The 21220-nt window shown below is 42.8% G+C and overlaps 1 protein-coding gene across 5 annotated transcripts in view; it reads left to right on the top strand.

Annotated features, from left to right (window-relative positions):
- Window positions 1–21220, top strand: part of pax5 (paired box 5) — a 45522-nt gene that overhangs the window by 8974 nt on the left and 15328 nt on the right. For 3 of the 5 annotated variants that reach the window (XM_052084261.1, XM_052084262.1, XM_052084263.1), the window contains exons 2-6: window positions 3237–3402; window positions 6608–6805; window positions 7410–7474; window positions 9594–9719; window positions 16924–17108. In XM_052084261.1, the coding sequence (XP_051940221.1) occupies window positions 3237–3402; window positions 6608–6805; window positions 7410–7474; window positions 9594–9719; window positions 16924–17108 (740 nt within the window). The remainder of the gene's footprint in view (window positions 1–3236; window positions 3403–6607; window positions 6806–7409; window positions 7475–9593; window positions 9720–16923; window positions 17109–21220) is intronic. The other 2 variants (XM_052084264.1, XM_052084265.1) reach the window with 1 other exon arrangement.

Here is a 21220-nt window from a genome sequence, read left to right as displayed (position 1 = left end):
TGGAAGTGAAAATGAAAATCATGATATGGGGCATGACCTTTTACAAATGTAGCACAAACACAATCCATTCTTTTATTAAAGATTTGATTTGTAAAAATTGTAAAACAATTACAGGAAATAAAATTATTGTAATATGTTGAAACACAAAATTATTGCAATAAGCTAAAAAAGACGGTCAACCTGAGGTCCGGGGGCCAAATCTGGCCCGCCACATCATTTGAGGCGGTCCGTGACAAAAATGTCTGAATCATAAGACTTTTAGTAACTCTCCATGCAACTTTGTAAATAAAGTTTTCGTGTACTTGTCAGCTATAAAAACAAACGAACTCCTGGTAAAACCTCTACAATGACATATTGGACAGCTATAAAACATTCAGAATCATTACAATTTGTTAACAAGTAACAGGAACAGGACCAGTAAGACTAAAACACTATCTGTGAACTGCCAGGGTGTCGCGAACCGAAGTTTTATAAAGCCCTTTCAAATTGTAGTGAATCTTCTCCCATTTTTTAAATCTCAACACGGTCCTTTTCTGACAGTGTACATTTTAGCCTAAAATGACAAATATTTGGACCCAGTCTAAATTGAGTACAATCAAGTAAAATATCCCTCTGCTCAGATTTTTCTTTCAGTGTAAAATTGAGTATTTTGCTCTTAAATTTTTCTCTGTTTAACGTGGGACCAAATATAGTTTATCCGAGTAAAAAGGTACTATCCCAAATTTACTGTGCAGAAGTAAAAAGCAGAGTGAATGTTTTGTTGCTTGCAATGTAAGACACGCTGACATCTTGAGACTTTGGCCATTCGACTTTGTACAGCAGAGGCTCTAGTGTACCAGCAATGTGTTTGGGACATTGGAATAGGCATATAAATAGAAGCCCGCAGGTCTGGCCATAATTTCAAACTGCAGATTAAAAAAAAAGTGCCTGGATAATTATTTCACTGATACCAAAGCAATGTAATTCCTTTATATCCACCCTTCAACATTACTGATGGCCAGAAAAAAACAGTACAATAAACTTTGGCATTTACGACACGTTACATTCATTTTAGCTTTGCTGTACTTATTTTGGATGACGTACTGTCACGTTGTGTGGTTGGACCCCAAAAGCAGGCAAGAGTAGAGGAGCAGGGTGAACTTGACGAGTTGTATTAAAACAGAAAATAAATCAAGAACAAACATAGTCATAAAAACAAAAAGAATCCAAAGTAACAAACCAAAACCACGGCTGTGGCAAAAAAAAACTAACAGGAACAAAAACATGACAGCAGCAAGCAACAAGCAAAAAGCAACAAACAAACATGACAGTAGCCAACATCAACAATGAGCCAACAATGAGTGCTTGGGCTGGGAGTCCTTTTAAAGCCACTAATTACTGAACGACCAACAGGTGTGCAGCTGCAGGGAAAAGCCCCACAGTGCCACCTGTTTGTCACAAACCGAAACATGACAAGTCCAACCTGGAGGTATTGATGTACGCCGTTGTATTGTCCCATAACAATTCCATTGTGTTGATAGCCCAATTTGGCAACATCTCTTTTTCCCCCGCAACAAGTGAACTTAAAGTTCCAGCTTGTCAACATTGTCTAACCTGCCCGTTACACAGACGAGCACTCCTGGGTATGGCCTTGGTGGATGCGACTCCATACGTTGCTATCTTTCGAAAAAGTGATTGCTTTTCAAAACGTGGCAGCGGGGACATCTGCATAATGAGTTTCATTCTATCGAGAAAGAAATAAAGTGATGAAGAAAGTGAAATAGCTTTGTTTAATTTCCAAGTACAAGACTCTCCAGACTTTCTCATTGCAGTTAGCCCTCATGTGCAGACGTATTTGTTTTGGAGATGGAGGCGGTTTAGTGTGATTGTGTGCTTGCTTCATGGGCATGCAGAAAAGAAAGACGTGATCAGGTTTAAGGAAGAGCTTTGTATTTTATGGGGTATCCCTGCAGGGGTCATGTATTTAAAATCTATTACCCTCACAGCTGGGATTAGTGTGTGTGTGTGTGTGTGTGTGTGTTTGTGTTTCCCCTGAAGACACAATCACTATGGTAATACAAAAGCAGTGGATTACAGAAATGATGCATTGCCTTTTGGTACAACATATACTGTACATGAACATATTGTGGGGGAGTAGGAGTGACAGTGTCCTGAGCCAGTCCCTGATGCATATCTCGTATCCCTCATGGAGGCTGGATTCATGTTGGATGCCTTAAGTTGCTCAGACTGTTGTCGCCGTGGCTACCCGAAGACAACATTTTTGTTTTGAGTGTAGATTTGAAGATATGACTTAGTTTTCCCTTCTGAATTATTTTGTGTATTTACAGGTCAGCATGCAATTGAATGAAATTCAATAGACGCAGCTACCTTAAATGTGCCTTCTTGTCAGTTTAAGTGATTGACGTATTCATTTGACAATAAGTTGACGATTGTGGTTGTATGTTGAATTGTTATCGCACTGAGACCTATCGCTTACATTCCGGTTAACAATGCTTAATAGTAGACGAAGCAAAGTGAAATCTTAGCTTTGCTGTTTACTTCATCTATCCATCCATTATTTGAACCGTCTGTCCTCACGAGGATCACGGGTGTAGCCTATAACAGCCGTGTTCGGGCAATAGGCGGGGGACACCCTGAACTGGATGCCAGCTAATCGCCGGCTGCTTACTGAATTCACAATAAAATAATATATGCATAACATACGCAATTACACAAGTGTTGTGTCAGAAAATGCACCACTTAGTTTCAGAATTCTTCAGCCTTCATGAAGGTCTGCTCTTTATGCATCATTATGTTTTGATCAAAAGGGAGTGTTAAACAGGATCTCTCGAAATGCTATATTCTTACTGGGTGTCATTAGAAAGTATCGAAGTTGTGTGGTGGTTCATTCCAATTTGTTCCCATCCTATCTCTTTATTCCCTCTTCCCTCAGGGGGAAATTGGTGGCGTCACTCAAGCCCCTGTGGATCAATCATTAATTGAAATCCTTTCATTTACGTGAAATCTTAGTTTAGTCTGGCTAAAAGGGTCAGGGGAGTATTATGTTGGTAAGCTAGGATTTATTTAGCCCTAACTGTGTGTGTATATGTGTGTTTGGTTGTGGTGGTGTTGGGGGTGTGACACAGTCCAGTTCGACTCTGAGCACCCTAATAATAGTAAATCCCTTTCGAATGTTTAGGAACTGACTCGCTCGTTCATCTGTCTTAGACCAAACTTCAACTGTCTGCTTTTTACAGGGCATGGCGGCGTCAACCAGCTTGGGGGCGTGTTTGTAAATGGCCGACCTCTCCCAGATGTTGTGCGACAGCGAATAGTAGAACTCGCCCACCAAGGTGTGCGTCCCTGCGATATCTCCCGCCAGTTACGCGTCAGCCATGGATGTGTCAGCAAAATACTGGGCAGGTATGGAATACACGTACGCCTGGGCACTCATGTGACCTCTGAACTTTACTCTGGGCTCTTACATAACGAGAATAAAACTAATGAGGGATTCTGTCATCAAGGTAGATCGCCTCGTAGGTCCTCCATCGCCTCTGCTGCCAAGCTGCCAATTCCCCGAGCTTGCACATTTCCACTGCCATCATCTCCTCTGTTTTCTCCCGGTCTTGTTCGTTCCCTTTTATCCTGACTCACATTTCTCCTTTTCACCTTTCTTTCCCCTCCTGTCCAACTACTTTTTTTCCTTCACCTTTTATGAGGCCAATTTCAAAAGTAAATCCCGGCTCGCTCCGTCTGCCAGAGAAGAAAGGGGCACAAAGGGGGGAAAGATTCATCACTTTTTGGAATTAGCATCAAAATGAAAGTGGCACCATATTCCAGCACCACAAAATATAGCGAAAGGAGAATAGGGACAAGGATGGGGAAAGAGGAGGGAGGGGGCATGCTGAAGAAGAAGTAAGGAGAAGTCAAAAAGGAATTAGAAACGGAGAGACCATTTGTGGTGACGACAGGGAAGGATTAGCCACAGCGACCCTCAGTTATATCAAAAAATGTGTTGCTCATTGTTCTCCCTTGCTTCTTTTCTCTTTCTCTCTTGCTCCTTCTCTCAGTCTCCCACAATCCCTTTCTCCCCCCTGTCCTGGCCGTTCAACTCACTGAAGCATTACCGCAAGAGGGGGAGGAGGGGATCGAGGGATGCAAGGAAGGAGGGAGGCTTGTTTTACCCTCTTTTCTCTGTCTCTCCACTGCCAGCAGAACAAAAACACTAACTCTGCCTCCTTGTTTGGGTATGTGTGTGTGTGTGTGGGGGGGTCTCTCATCGGTGCAGATATCAATAACCACGCTCATTTATTCACCAATGATTTGCCTGTGAATAATTTAAATTGGTTTCCACTTGAAAATAGATTGTTCTTTTCCTTTAACCGTGTTTAAAGTCCAGCAGTGCAGAGTGAAAATGGGAAGCACACACACACACACACACACACACACACACACACACACACACACACCAGAGAACTACACGCTTAAAGAAACAAACATCACGGAAGGGATTACTCCACCGTGTAGTCGCGGTGAGAGAGAAAGAGCAGCAGGTTTAAGACTGACTGACAGCTTGCATCCACACACTGCCTCCCCCTCCCTTTTCTGCAAGCAGAGTAGTGCATTTGCTGTCCTCCACCAGCAGCCCCCCCCACCCCCACCAGCAGCCCACCTGCCCCTTGTGCATGCAAATACATTCATGAAATAGCCACGCCAGAAAGAAAACTCCTGGATCTCTGTGCGGGCGAGCCTGTCAGTGTCACCCTCGTCTTGCATTTGAATCTCAGTGTGATGCGCTGTCACGTCAGATGTGCGTGAGGTCATACAATTTAATACATGACAGGAGTCAAAGCAGCATTATCTCAAGAAATTGAGATCTGACGTCACACTAAAACCCAGGATTCGAACCATTACTGGGCAGTGAGCGTATATGTACTGTCAAGGAGTAATTTTCCAAGTGTGTTTTGCCTAATTTAGATTACATATATATATATATATATATATATATATATATATAAATCCTCACCTCACCCCTCATCCTGGGTCCTGCGTAGTATCCTTGCTGCTCCCAGCACTGCACATTTCTGGACTGAGATGTCCGATGTTGTTCACGGGATTTGTTGCAACCACTCATCTAGTTTGGGGGTCACTGCCCTGAGTGCTCCGACCACCACATATATACAGTACATACACACACACACATATACATATACATATACATATACATATACATATACATATACATATACATATACATATATATATACATATATGTATTCAATTCCAGCTCTGGCTGTGTGGAGTTTGCCTGTTCTCCCCGTGCTTGCATGGTTTTTTTCTGGGTCCTCCGGTTTTACTCCCACAACCCTAGTGAGGATAAAGCGGTTGGGAAAATGAATGAATGAATATTCATTCATTCATTCATTCATCTTCCGAGCCGCTTGATATATGGTCTTTGTCCAGTCCGATTGTGATGATACTCAACTCAACTCAACTCAACACAACAGTATTTATAGAGCACTTCCAAACAGCCATTGCTGCATACAAAGTGCTGTACATGGAGCAATTAACATATACATACACATATACTTTGTAAAACAACATTGGATTGCATATTAAAAATTGGTTTTAATTATAGGGTGATACATGAAGAGGCAACGGTTCATTTTTTACGTAACCAAACCTATGCTCAATAATGTAGTCCAGAGTAGGCATGGCATCGAATGCAAATAACATATGCAACTCGTCCTTCTGTAGAAAAATCTCCACCTACGCTGCTCAGGACAACATAGTTAAGCCATCTATGGTATCTGTTTACAAGTTTAGCCTAAATCTAGGTGGCAACCATTTGTCGAAAAGTGAGTATTTTCACACCGGCGTTTTGAGTGCATTTAAGTGCATTACAGTTATTGTCACTGTAGTCATTTTGATCGAGGTCATCTCAACTATCTATAGAATGCAAGCAAAATAGATATAAATTACGGTCACATAATTCTGTTGAGCGGCACGGGGGTTGACAGGTTAGCACGTCCACCTCACAGTGCGGAGATGCAGGGTTCGATTCCGGCTGTGCCTGTGTGGGTTTTCTCCAGGTACTCAGTTTCCTCCCGCATTCCAAAAACACGCATGGTAGGTTGATGGAACACTCTAAATTAACCCTAGGTGTGATTGTAAGCCCGAATGGTTGTTTGTCTTTGTGTGCCCTGCGATTGGCTGGCAACCAGTTCAGGGTGTATCCCGCCTACTGCCCGGAGACAGCTGGGATAGGCTCCAACGCGTATGCGACCCAAGTGAGGATAAGCGGATTTGAAAATGGATGGATGGATTGTAATAAGTGATACTGCATATTAATATCGTCAATAATACTTATGAATTAAAGGTTACGTTAAACAGTCGTTGGAATTCATTTCATAGCTATAAATTACGGCACATGGTAAAATCAATATTGAATGAGGAATTATAGTTCAAGCTTAAAAACAAACAAAAAAAGATTCATATGGTTGGAAAAAAAAATCCAAAGTACATTTTAGGAAACATAAAGCCAGCTCTGGTTAAAATTTACTGCAGACCACCGTTATTGAACAGACTGGCATCATGGCCAACACAAGCTTCCTCTGCGCTTTACCAGGTACTACGAAACAGGCAGCATTCGGCCAGGTGTCATCGGAGGATCCAAACCAAAGGTTGCTACACCCAAAGTGGTTGACAAGATTGCCGATTACAAACGCCAAAACCCCACCATGTTTGCCTGGGAGATCCGGGACAGGCTCCTGGCCGAGAGAGTGTGCGACAACGACAGCGTGCCCAGCGTCAGCTCCATCAACAGGTACCAATGTTCTGATCAGTGTTTGCGTGTAGCAACTTTACATTGGAAGGTAGTAACTCTCGTGCCACTGACAGTATAGCAATGAGTGTCACGCAGTGTGCTGTGTCGATATATTTCTGGGACGACGGTAAGCCTAGTTAAGAGCCCTCTCCATATGTATGAAGTGGCTGCAGCTCAGTGGTTCAACACGATGATACAATGACAAGGCTCTCTCTTGAGCATGAACGGAGCCACCGAAGAGGGAGGGACAGTGAAATAGGAGAGAGAAGCAGTGCAGACAAAAGGGAGGAATAAGGGGAATACTGGACACAAAGGAAGAAGGGGAGAAAGGGAACGGGAGGAAAGGAAAAGAAAGGCGAGGAAAGAGGAAGAAAGGGACTTGCATGAGCAGCCAAGCAGGAAGTGTGAGGCCCCTCTGCCATGTCGGCCGGCCGCAAGCCTCTCCGCGCACGCACGCACGCACGCACGCACGCACACTTGCATGCTTACACACCGCGTGGCTCCCACGACGATCTTGTTCTCATGTCCTTGATGCATCCCTCTTTCTTTCGCACACACAAGAAATGACCACTTGTCACACATGAATGTCTGCTCTCTCCTGTAGGATCATTCGGACCAAGGTTCAGCAGCCACCGGGCCAAACGGGCTCGGTAGCGGCTCACAACTTAGGTAGGCACCTGACTCGCTTGTCGAAGCACATTTTACAGCAGCACTGATATGAACTTTAAAACTCAGGATAATCTTGCATTCAAGCGAAACCCTTGAATGCATAACTTTTTAATTATTTTAATAATTTTAATGAGTGTTTCGGTTGCATAACGGTTGCCATTACGTGGCACAAACGTGTAATCAACACACCGCGCAACATCACAAGGGCCTTTTTCACTGAGGATTTGGACACTCTTTTGGTCTTGTTTGTTGATTAATATGATGATTGATTAGTTGTCAATTAATTGATTCATCGTTGCACCTATAATCTATACAGTATTTTAGCGAGCTCCATTGACGTACACTCAGATGGATACAGCCAATAAAATTTGGTCATTAGGACGAAAACGATTCAAGATTGAATCTTTGGTCTAATCTTTGATTTTTGAGGAATTAAAGTAACATTACCTGTGATACTTGTCGTTTCTCAATTATTGTCTTTATACCGCATAAAAGTTGAGTCATGATGAAAATTAAATCGTAATATCACTTTATCATGTCAAATCATGTCAAATAAATATGAGAGCCTTTCTTTGCCCCCCCTCATCATTTTCGCACTTTCAAGCACCGGATTGTGTTTTGGTGTCTCTCATATCTTCATAATTACACATCATCTATTAATCTAAATTAATTTCAGATGCATGGCTTCCCGGCTCTTCCTCTTACACACACACAGATACACTCGCACGCTCGCAGATTATCCAGATAAATGTGTCCCACTCCCAGGCAGAAAATTGAACATTTGGATTTGCAGAATAAAAGCATTACATTCAGATTAAAAAAAAAAACAGTGGCGATGAAAAGGAAGGAAAATCAGATAATTCAAGTGCTAAATCAACTGATAGGAAAAGGTAGGATATGCATTCATTATCATCTTCCCGTTGTTGGCGAAGGTGTAACAGAGTGGAGGGAGGAGGGGGGCGTCTAGATCCTCGGGGATTGGTGTGTGTGTGTGTGTGTGTAGGTGTGTGTTTTAAAACTTCCTCTTCAAGTTCTTGTTCTTCTGTGTTGTTGGGGAAGGGATGTGGGGGGGGGGGTCTGCTGGGAGGTAGGATTAGGATGTCTTCCTTCTCACCTTTATGTCCCTCATGGGATACCAGACTGTCACTCAGCCCCTCGCTTGCTTATAAGGGCACAGATAAGGAGACCAGGCATGAGTGACTGGATGTTGTTAATGTGTGTGCGTGTCTAAAGCAATGACAAGTACGTTTTTGCCGTGTCGCCTGACGAAGAACTCGTCCCCCTCAGGGTCCCCGAGGGTGGGTGAGACTAAAGAAAGAGACAAATACTGACGGTCTCATCCCCCACTGAGACTTTTTCTTGCTTCTAGTTAGTCTTCATGGCCATGTTCACTAGGCAAAGTGTGTTTGGAGACAGAGGCATAAGATTAAAACAGTGTCTTGTCACAAGTCACAGATGTTGACAAGGAATGGAAAACATGAGATTATACTTGTGCTTTGAGATACGAGTAACACAACTACTAGAGTTTTTAGCGATATGCGTTGTGAGCACCAATTTGAGACTCAATTCTCATTTGAAGTTTACTGTCAAACTAAACATAAAACAAAGAGACGCAGTCCTTGCTTGGCATGCCGAAAAAAGAAACTGATTTGCTGGAGCCCATGCAGGAGGTCAAATTAAGTTTATAAGAACTTTATATAGACCCACACACAACAAAAAGCGAGCCGGTAATATATCGGATGACCCGGAAGCGGTTAGCCCGGTAGCTAGCAGGTGGCTATTGCCTTTCATCGCAGCAAGGAAAAGCCCCACAACGACACCATGGAATATATTCCAGCCATTGGAGGCTTTAAGTGTATTTATATAAGATGTTTTTTTCCCGTTTTAATTTAAAAGGATGTGTCACAGCCACCGTCTGTATAAACAAATTTGAGTGACAGTTGAACGACCTACCCACAGTGCCAGAGCTCTGTGAGACTATTCACTAAACAAGTACTTCAAACTATTTCATGACATCACTGCACAATTAAGACAACACACTTTTTTTTGGGGGGGGGGGGTGTTATCTTAGATCTCAGAATGACAGACTGCTAACAAATGCAACTTTCTTTGCCTTCAGCCACATCAGTGGCCGCGACACAGGTCTCTGCGGTGACCAGCGACTCTGCCGGCTCTTCGTACTCCATCAGCGGCATTCTGGGTATCAGCTCAGCTGCTGATGTTGGGAAAAGGAAGAGAGATGAAGGTGGGTTGAAGAGAGAATCTCTTTGCATGTAAGTTTATATGTTTACTCCCCTGCTTTGTGTTCATTTTATACTTATTTATTCTGCTCACACATTTATTTTCACAAGTGAACAACAAAGATAAACCCATTACAGGATCGCCCTCAATTCCTTTCCAGTATGGAAATCCCAGTTGGGAATAGCCGTGCACATGACGATCAATGACAGATGTGTGTGCACATGCAACACCTGAACACAACACCAAATATCTTCATTCACAAACCCTGCTGGAAAGCCATTTAGCAGGAAGTTTATTCATACGCTATCGATCCCAATCGTTTTCACTGTTGATCAATGTTGTATGTCTGTCAATGGTGGTGGGAGCCTGTGTGAATGTGTTCACATACTGTAAATATGACTGTATGTTAATGAGTACGTGTGTATGTGGTTCTGTCAGAGGCATTAAAAAGTCATCACACAGAAAGACTCCTACGGTAAATGAGACAGGACCAGATGTCTGAACAGGGGGTTTTGAGGGTTGGCGAAAACCACTGGGGGCTGCCGTCCAAACCAACCCCCCATACCCCTCCTCTTCCACGCCCACACACACTACACACTGGTGAAATATTAGGTACACTTGCATAATGTAATGAGGTTCAGAACTGTGGTTGTATCTAAAATTCAGCCTTTGGAGAAATAATTTCGATTTACACTGTCAGTTAGGTATCAATTTCTGAATCATTTCATTTTGATTTTGTTTCTTTGATGTACCTTCATAGCGTAACTAAAACACACCTCCACGTGAAGTAGTGCAGTTACATCACTGCCAAATGCAACTACAATCAAACTCTATCTGTTTGTGTCATTCAAACGTTATTAGCATTGTAAAGGAAGATTTTACAACTCATGTATTCGACCTATCGTGGCACGGTGTTGGACTGGTGAGCACGTCCGCCTCATACCGCAGAGGTGCAGACTTTGATTCCGCCTCCGGCCTTCCTGTATGGATTTTCCATGTTCTCCCCATGCATGTGTGGGTTTTCTCTGGGTACTCTGGTTTCCTCCCACATTCCAAAATCATGCATGGCAGGTTAATGGAACACTCTAAATTCTCCCGAGGCTTGAGTGTGAGCACGAAAGGTTGTTCGTCTCTGTGTGCCCCGCGATTGGCTGGCAACCAGTCTGAAGACAACTGGGATAGACTCCAGAACCCTTGTCACCTTTGTGAGGATAAGCGGATCAGATAATGGATGGAGGGATGTATTAGACCTTGTTAGACTGTGCAGATGTACCTAATGTAGTGTCCATTTGTAAAACATTTCAGCAGACAACAAGAAAAGAGCCAGGTGAGATTACAAGCTTGTTACGCATCAGCGAAAAGACACCGGACCACACACAGCTAAGAACCTTATAATGCCAAATAGCTGACCGCGGTCCTCAACCTTTTTTGTGTCAAGGACTGGTCTCACATAAAGACCACGGCTTGAATTAAGTCAAAATTTGCATTTTGTGCCTCATGTAGACAAACTGAAAGGAAAATTGCAAACTGACGTACAAGTAGCACAACACGCTTACGTCATATACATGCAACAAGTCAGAGGCGGAAAGCGGAAGACATTATAGTCCGGTTAAAACAGCAGACGAGGGCAAGTCAAAAAACGAGATGCCAAAAACACGTGATTAACGGTCACCGCTAGTTGACCTCAAACTGTAAATGCTGATGTGGAGTAGTAAAAAATTACTTCTCAAATAGTCAACTAATTGGTTCAACGCCTCGTGAGCACTTGGATCTTGAACAAGTTAACTTGATTAATGAATAATGAGTTTTGGAATAAAAAGATACCCCCCACCCACACCCCCAGTCCACTAATTATCATCATATTGTGATCACACTGTTTCATTTTGGCATGCTGTCAAACAGACATCATTTACAGGGAGCAGAGCCATCCTCATTATGGTACCAATGAATTTCTGTGCTATTTTTGAGCTGACAAGCCCAAATATCTGCAGTGGAAATGACCCATAATTGGGATCCTTTAGTTGGAGACTGTATTTCTTTGACTTGAATAATAAATGTCATGTTGTATGGATAAACTATTATGCGTGCCCTCGCAACGATGGCAGAGCCTCAAATACGAGTGCTGTAATCTAATTTGGAGCGTGATTGTTCCACACTGTTTTTTTATGTGTAGCACGCTGATTGTTTGACTGAACTTTCTCATTCAAATTTCACTGAAGCATCCAGAAAGCGTAACTTGCATTGCGTCGTCTCAATCGTGCATGTGCCATCAGCCCCGCTGCAGCGGAGGTCTGCCTGTTTGACTCGGTGGTCTAATTAACAGCATTGCTAATCACAGCTTCCATTAGAGCAACCCCCGCCGGATAATGACACACAGGCACAGCGAGGGGCGACAGGAGGAACAGCATGCAGCGACATGGATAGACATAGACAAACGCAAACAGGACACAATTATTTCATCTTGGCCCCATATGTTGGCCCAGGGAGACATTTGAATTTATAGTGTATGAATGAAGACCCGCTACTCAACAATAACCATACTTAAGAAAAAAAATCATATTAAAGTGCCGTTTGCACAAGACTGAATTCAGATGAAAATCTTGTTTACCAAGTGCATTTTTGGAACGGCAAAAATAAATTACCGTATTTCTCTACTTGTAAGTCACACTTTTTTTTTAAGTTTGGCTGGTCCTGCTACTTATACTCAAATTAAAATGAAAGGTTGCACTGGCACCCCAAATTCCCCATGTTCATTTTCTTCTGTTGGTTGCCAAATACTCGAGGTGCAATACCGCCCGGTTGTCACCTTCTTTAGAATGCTAAAGAACAGAGTTGGGTATTGTCAGTCCAAATCGCCATGATGCTCAACTTCTTGTCCACAGGCCCCAATGAATTTGACAGCGAGATAAACTTGTGTTCAGGAAAGTTATTTTTCTGTTGTTTGTATTCTCAAAGTTAATATGCACCTGCTACTTCTGCACACATCCGCCACAAGAAAGAAAGTTGTGTGTGTGGGGGGTGGGGGGGGGGGGTTGGTAAAGCCCTGTGATGACCTGTGCCCCCCAACCAAACCAAGGGGAAGTAAAGGTTAGGGAAGGGGGAGTTGGGTGATGGGGGACAGAATGTAGATGAATGGGATTGAATGGAAGAACTTGACTTGTGGGGATAAAAGAGGACTATTGTTTCTTGACCGATTATCTTGGTGCGCGTGTTGTTGTTACTGTTGTTGTTTTTATTGGGACACATGGTACTATTTAACTATATGAGAAGAAAAAAAACATCCAGGTGTTGCTTAAAACAAAACTTGAAACAAAATCATTTCACTCAGATTATTAAACCAGCATGCCAAATTGACCTTTGAACCCCCTGTGCATCCACTGTGACACGCAACAGCTTACCGGATAAAAAGATGCTGGGAATGAGCATGAGGCGGTGCAGTCAAGAGGGGAGGATGGAGGAGAATAGGGAGGGAGTCTCTGCCCTTCACCCAGAGTTCCTCAAGTCTCTCCCACCACCCCTTCCTCCCCCCCAAAAAAAGAACAACCTTTGATCACTGGAGTTTAGAAAGGACATACACACTCACATGCACAGGCTAGCACCATGAGGTCACATTCACTGCATTTTTTTGCAATCTATGTTTGCCATCATCAGGTGTGTCTTGGAAAATTACCCCGTTTTACTTAATTGGCACAAAAATGATTTAAGATCTCTGTGTGTCTTTTTTCAATTCCTGTAAGTATATCAGCTTTGTGTTCAGCTAGACAGTGCCCAGATGTTCCACAGAATATGGTTGCTTTAAGCTTAAGATGGTAACTTGCTGCTGTTTAGTTTGGTGTCTGCAAAGGTGTGGAAGAATAAAAACAATTAGACGGGGTGTTGTCACGTTCATTCAACTTAAAACAAATATTTCATCCTTCAGCAGCACGCATAGAGGCCCTCACACATACAAACTTTGTTCTCCGGTGGATTTTCCCGTGTTCTTCACAGCACTCAGGTTCACACATAAGAAGGAATAGCTGTCTCAAGACATGCTGGTAACATGGCAACTATCCTCCAAAACGGAACTATTATCTACATTAGTAATTTGTGTTTTGTTTGGTATTAACCTCTCTGTTACGCTGACGACACTGATACTTCAGTGTCTGGAAGAAGTTACTAGTAACTTCTTACCTGGTATGAGGAGTTCTGTGCATGATGCAAGTATGTTACAAATTCACCGCTGAGCATTTCTGATGCCGAGTAATGTAAGACGCAAAATCTGATGCCGCGTTACGTCAAACGGACACGGTAGGAACAGATATGAAATGACATGATCACCAATATGGCTGCACTTGCAATGCTCTGTGAGTCACACTGAGGATAATACAGTTGAACATTAGATTTTACACATCATATAGGAAGGATAGCATTCTGTTTTCAAATCTTCAAGGTACCGGTAAACATCTTTACAATGTGATGAGGTGTCGTAATTTTAATGCACTCGCGTATAATACGCTCCCTTGATTTTGGATGATTAACGCACGGTATACTTTAGAAATTCCGGGACACATACTGGACATTCTTGTTTGTTGGTGCGCAGTGAAATATTTCTTGAGTAAAATATTCGTCAAGTGCATTTCTTGCAAACACAAACACATACGCATGAACACACGCACACATCCACTCGCACAATACTGAAATAGTCCAACAGGTGACCTCTCTTCCTGTGCGTAATCTATTTTGATGGGATATTAAAAAAAATGTCAACAGCGGGTCAAAAGGACGATGGAGGGAGGAAGAGAGGGAAAGCAGGCGGAAGAGAGAGGAAAAAGGCAGAGAAGAGAACAATAATGGCTCATTGTTTGTTTTGTTCTGCTCTGAAGAAGAGGGAAGAGAAACACTTCCCTTCTGAGACGGACTCCCAGAGATAGAGGCAGCTGTGTGTGTATGCGTGTGTGCGTGTCCAGCGGTGAATAGGATTTAACCCGTCACGGCAATGAGTTTCTTTACCCATCCATGGATACAATGAAACCAGCCGGATATCAGGCTCCGCACCCGCCCATCCAGCCACACGGACACACACACACACACACACACACACACACACACACACACACACACACACACACACACACGCACACACACACACACACACACACTCCATCCAGACGAATGGACAATATTGATCATCATAAATACAAAAGCTTTGTTCTTACTTGTAGTTTGTGTTGTTTCTCCAAGCTCTCCCTTTTGTCTGGTGCTTTGTGGTTGCACAATCTGGGCAAGCCTGAGTCCGACTTTTGAGAGTGTCTATTTGTATGTGTCCGTGTGAGGGAGTGACGGAGAGACGGCAAAAAGCAATAAGATGGCTGAAATGGTGCCATCAGAGCTACATGATTGATCAATTTAATTCCATCATGGGGACCGGCCGACAGGATTAAATGGGTCACTGTGGGTTACCAGGCTGAAGCATCATACTGGCTTTATCTCCAGCCTGATTGGTCTGTCACCACCAGAGACCCGCGGACGTTACAACCATACGGCAGCAGCCGTGTGCGCGCACTCGCTTGTGTGGGTTATGGGGAGAAGCAGAGAAAGAGAGATTATGATCGAGGACCGTGTTTGTCAGAGTAGATGAAAGGTTTTGTGTCCTGAAGGTATGGCAACTTCTTTTTTTTTTTTTTCCCAGGCGCACTATGTGTTGAGGGTGAGCCGCCAAGAATGATACCGACTCAGGGTTGTGTCTGTTCGACCTCAAGACTGACCCTTGATATCACGCAGTTCACACACTGAAAGTTAATCTAAAAATGTGTGGCGTTGGCTTCTGAAGGCTTCAAAATGATACGGTTGCTCTTTGGCAAAACTGGTCGAGACTGAATCAACTGTGCCTCCGTGCACTGCATTTTGACTCAATCATCGGGATAGAATAACAAATCGTATGTAGCCACCGTGTTTCGAAATATGATGATAGGAGCAAGGGCGACGGTACTCAACATATTCGGGAAAGATTCATGATCATCGAGAATGGTAAACACAAAAGGAACAAGATGGCCACTCCGTTAAGTCCAGACCTCAACAAGTAAGCATGTCTGTTTGACTCATTTTATGTAAATAAATAAATAAATAAATAAAACAAAGAAATGAATCATGATGTGCTTGACTCTGACGCAAATGTTCCTAAAATGTGAAGTTTTTTAAAATGTGTCACTTCTCTTCAACGTTTCACGGAGATTGTTCATGTTACTTTTGCAGAATCTGGCTAGCCCAGGAACCGACAAACAGCAATGAAAACATTGCCTTTCAACTTGCGTAAATCATTTTGACTCATTTGGACCTGTAGCCCCCATATTTACATATTTTAGCGTTCACTGTCATGAATGTGTGGTTAGCATAACCAATAGAAAACGACGGCCAGAAAATGTTTCTCTCATTGACTCTTCTTTTCTTTTTTCTTTTTTTACAACACAACACTCAATTGTTATTCTTCTAGATCAGGCTGCCCAAATGCATTTTCAATCTAAATCGAAGAAAGAAATATTTGACGGTCCCTGAGCCGTCTTCACTGTCTGTCATATCCCCACTGAACAAACACACTCACACACAGTGACCGCAGGACTAAAATAGGCTCTCAGGAGCAGTTTGAAGCAATGAATTGGCTCTATAGCGAAGGGGATTTTCACCCTCATCCCCACCTTTCCCCTTTTTCTCTTTATCTATTTCTCTGGTTCTCCCTTTTCTAATCATTTGCGGGCTGTGACTTTTCAGAGTTCTTATAATTGTCTCGTTCGGTCCTTCAGCCTTGCGGTAACTGCACGATACGAGAGCTCACTGTCTAATACTGATACCGCGGCAATATATATTTTGGCGTCGGGGTGTGTATGGCTGATGCGACCAGAATGATGGAGAGAAAAGAGAGGGGGCGTGCTGCTGAGAGATCAAAACGGAGAGACAGCATATGCCTGGTAATAGCTTGCATTTGTATAGCGTTGACTTGCGGTCTCCACAATCTAGGCTTTTTTAAATCATCCCGCTGAGGTTCATTTAATTCTTTTGCAGAGATTTACTATATCTGCCACCTCTCTCTGCTGCCCGCCTCCGTCAAGCTTCCTAATCTGATATCCAACACTTGAACCACTAACACCCTACTCATATCCGTCTAGAATTCCTCCCTGTGAATAGCCTCTGTCTGCCACGGTCCTCAACATCGACATATCCTCCCTCCCTTTTAGGTGTGCAGGAGTCGCCGCTGGCCAATGGGCACAGCCACAACGGGCGGGACTTCCTCAGGAAGCAGATGAGAGGGGAGCTGTTCTCGCCGCAGCAGATCGAGGTATTGGACCGCCTGTTTGACAGACAGCCATCCTGTCCAATCCAATCCAGCTCTGACCTCTATGCGAGCCCAGACCCTGGCAAGGTAAGGGCGTGGCACAGTGCAGAGTTTGGGGGGCAGGTCAGGCACGGGCCAGATCATTTTTTTGGCTGCTTGGTCAACTATGGGAACCAATAATGGAGTCATTCATGTTTTAATATTGCTAATTGTATAGTGCTGAGAATGTTCTGATGCGTTTCACCCGACACAAACAACATAATTCTTAAAAATTCATCGATTATCATCCCCATCTTGAATTCTGATTGCTTGAAAAGAGAAACAGCGATTTCAACGATATGTCGATGGTTGACACCAGCACTTGGGATTCTGAAGGCGTTGGGCAAATAATATGCGCATGACAAGGCATCAAAGCTGAAAACTGATTGGAACATTTGCTTCGGATGAATGGAGTTCAATAATGAATCGAATAGAGACAATGCATGGCCAACAGAAATTTTTTCAGACCATACGACCCTTTTTATCAGTTGCCACGTGATTGGATGTCATTCCTCCGTGAGTGTCAGACAAAACGTTTGCAATTTCAAATGAAATAACTGCCATAACCAGCTATACCCTCATCACCTTAAAGTTATTGGCTGGCTAACGTAATTCCACTGAAGATGTTAATTAGCTGGCTCTCATTTACTGACTGTTACTTTTAGCAGTGAGTTTCGTACTGATGCGTCTTGGGAATCTTCAGCACGGAGCATAGACAAAAAGTTGCGCCTGCTGCATCGTGTCGTTGCATTCAAATTGACCTCACGCCCTTTCCCGGCCGTACAATAATGTAAGCGTGAGTGGAAGGGACAGGTGTAATAACAAAACAACAAGAAACTAGCATTTGTATTCCATCCGATGCTTCTCAAGCACGCTCCTTAGGTTGATATTAAGGAAATAAGTTTGCCAAAGTCGCAAAATGACAATTATTATTGGCCCACCTTCAAATACATGCCTCTTTCACGTTTGTTGATTTGAGCAGTGTCAAGGGCAAGAGAGCAAACACAGCGGTAGGGTCATGGCATCCAGAAACACAGATCGGCTGCAGCCTTAGACCTTAAGGGCAGAGTTGGCCTTTTTAGCCCATTCATTTTTTTTGACCAACATGGGGAGTGGAGTGGCACAGGGCGAGAGGTCGACAGGGATTGGCTGAAGTAGCTCTATAGACTTCAAGTCAAGAGTATAATACCCATGATTCATAGGTCAATGTCCTCTGTGAGCTAAGTCAAGCCACTGAGGTCTGGTGGCAGACAGGGGTGTTAAATGCGGGGTCGCCTCGGGGTCAGACTGGCTTTAGCAGCTGCATTGTGATTACAAAGAGGTGCAAGTGCACGCGCGCACACACACACATTCTGACGGACGATCTGTTCTTCTACCTCCGCTCCCCCTTCCATCATCTGGTCGAGTCAACTAAAATGCCCCCCCACAACCCTCTTCACATTTTCCCAGCCTGAATTTCCCAGAGGGGATGATTGACAGTCATATGCTTAACACTGACAGCCACAGCTCAGCCTCTTTGAGATTTTTTTCTGTGCATGTACATGTGTGTGTGTGCGTGTGTGCGTGTGTGTGTGTGTGGTCAAGGATGGTCATGTTGGATTGTGACAGACCTTGCTAAAATATGCCAAGAAGGGTTCGGACCTGTTGTTGATGTTGAGTGTGTGGGCGTGTGCGTGTGCGTGTGCGTGTGTGTGTGTGTGTCTTTTATCTTTGTGGGGACCAATTTGAATCTAGGCATAGTTGAATATAAATGGGGTATAGTTAGCCTACATTTTGAGTTTGGGATTTTAGTGTGACCTTGCAATGGAATGAGCTGCCAGTTTGATACAAACCTCTGACGAGAAATTTGTCTAAATGACCCATTTGTTAATTTTCAATGATGAATACAATACACTACACCATTATTTATAGAACAATTCACAAAAGCTGCAGTTGTGACAAATGAGGTTCCTATTTGTGAAGACACTTATTTTGCCAATTATTTTCTCAAAATAATAAGCATATACTTATACTTTTCATATAACAAGGCAGGAACTGTAAATGTCAATATGCAATACTTCATTTCTACAAATCTGTGTTTACGTTTTCAAATGATCACTTAGAGAAAATTACTAGAAAATTCACCATATCCCATCACTAGTGAGCTATTTTTAGAACAGGCATCTGAGCTACTCATGTGGTTCTCGGGGGCTTCATGTTGGTGACCTCTCGACTATACTTTCTCCTTTTAATAGTTATCAGTTGCTCACATCCCTCATCGGCAGATCTTTTTTTGCCTGTCATCAAAACATACTCGTCCTTCCTTTTCTAAACCTTTTTTCCCTTGCTCTCGTTTTCCCTCTCTCCGTAGTCTATTAAGCTGCACAATTAATTTGTGGGTGCAAGGCGGAAGGTGTGTCTGCACGTGTGTTTGTCAGACAGAGTTCATTAGAATTTCCCTTCAATCACTTCCCATTAGTCAGGTGATAAATCAGCTCAGATCAGCACCTCCTACCCATCCGTACCACGCCGGGTCCCAATGTCAGTTCCCGTTTCCAAAAAGAGAACGACAAAACGTTTTGTTTCTTTTCTCTCATGCTTTCCATCTGGAAGGATAAAAAAATGAGTGTCACATTTCACTTGTTTAAATTTTGAGCAGTTAATCAAAAACATCAAAATGGCAGTGCGCCCTTTTAACTACTTTCAAAATAGATTATTCTAGATTTCTAACAAGAATGTGAAAATGGAAAAAAAACAACAACCCTTTTTGTTTTATGAACATGAAGCTATTGAAGTAAAATATATATTAATGAGTTGTTAGATATCAAACATATGTACTAATTTAAATGATACATTTTCCTTTATGATCTTCAGATCTGTATTAAAAAAAATCCTGTACAGATTCATTTCATTGAGGGGTACAAAGTTTTTTTTAATTTTTATAACCAATATTCACCTTAAATATTAAAAAAAAGTAAAAGTTAAAATATTTGGATACAAATCTTCTACATCTCATTCAGCATATGTACTTAACGAAGTGCTCCATAATATAAATCAAAATCTCGCAGCTATTACAGTCCCTCTGCAGGATGGAGCCGAAATGCACATTCCCATGCAGCCCTGCTGTGCTCAATCTAAGCGCAGATGATTTCCTTCCTCACACTCCCTTTCTCAGGCCATCAGTGTGAATTGTATTTGTTTACAGTCAAGCCTTTTTCCATCAGCAGAACACAAGAATGTGCAGAGAGGGAGCGACAAAGACAGAGATTGAGAAATGCGCCGGGGCAATTTGGCGATTGGGGAAAAAGGGGAAATACCATTATGCAAATGCCCTACTGCAACATGGCAAGGTGCATGTGTGTGTGAGTGTGTGGTGGAGGGTCGGTTAAGGCTCATCACTTATTGATGTGAGATCTGATCTGGACCAAAGCATCACCTCGCTACCCGGAGAGAGCAATCGCTGAACAGCCACTGATGAAACAAAATGGCAAATAACCAAACATGTCACAGTGCTGTGATGAATTTTCTTTCGTTAGACTGTCAGCTGTGTTTGCCACCCCGCACTCTTTATTCAGTTTTGAAACATTGTGATGCTATTTAATTTTTTTATGTTGACCCTGGAACCATTCATAGTACCGTAAATGTTCCACACTCACAAGCAGATCAGGAGTGACCCAAGCGGTGCCCACTGGCACCAGGTAGCCCTCAACGACCAAACGAGTAACCTGCAGGTCTATTCTAAAATGAGTTTACCAGTGATTGAACATTTTGGTTTTGTAGGAATGCTGTAGAAGTGATCATTTCAAAATGATGGGATGGGATTTACAGAAATAAAGTGTTGCACATTGATATTCATTGGTTTCCTAATTATTGTGAGAAATTAACATGATTTGTGTCACCACATAAACATCATTAATTATGAATATCATATGTATTAGTAAAGGTATTTACACTGAATTTGTATCAAACTGGTCGCCCGTTACATGAAGGGTGGAGCAGGGTGGATTGAACAAAATACATGAACAAAAAAAAATACTTGCAGGAGTATACTGAAAAAACTAACTCAAATACATGAACAAAGTCCTGAAAACCACATGAAAAACAAAGTAAGTAACAAACAACCTATGGCAGAACACCCCCCCCCCCCCAACATGACAGCAACACAGTGATCTGACAAAGAC

Source organism: Hippocampus zosterae, chromosome 13, assembly GCF_025434085.1.
Source record: "Hippocampus zosterae strain Florida chromosome 13, ASM2543408v3, whole genome shotgun sequence".
Classification (NCBI taxonomy): Eukaryota; Metazoa; Chordata; class Actinopteri; order Syngnathiformes; family Syngnathidae; genus Hippocampus; species Hippocampus zosterae.
The sequence above is the reverse complement of the archived record's forward strand: the minus strand, read 5'-3'. Positions and strand labels throughout refer to the sequence as shown.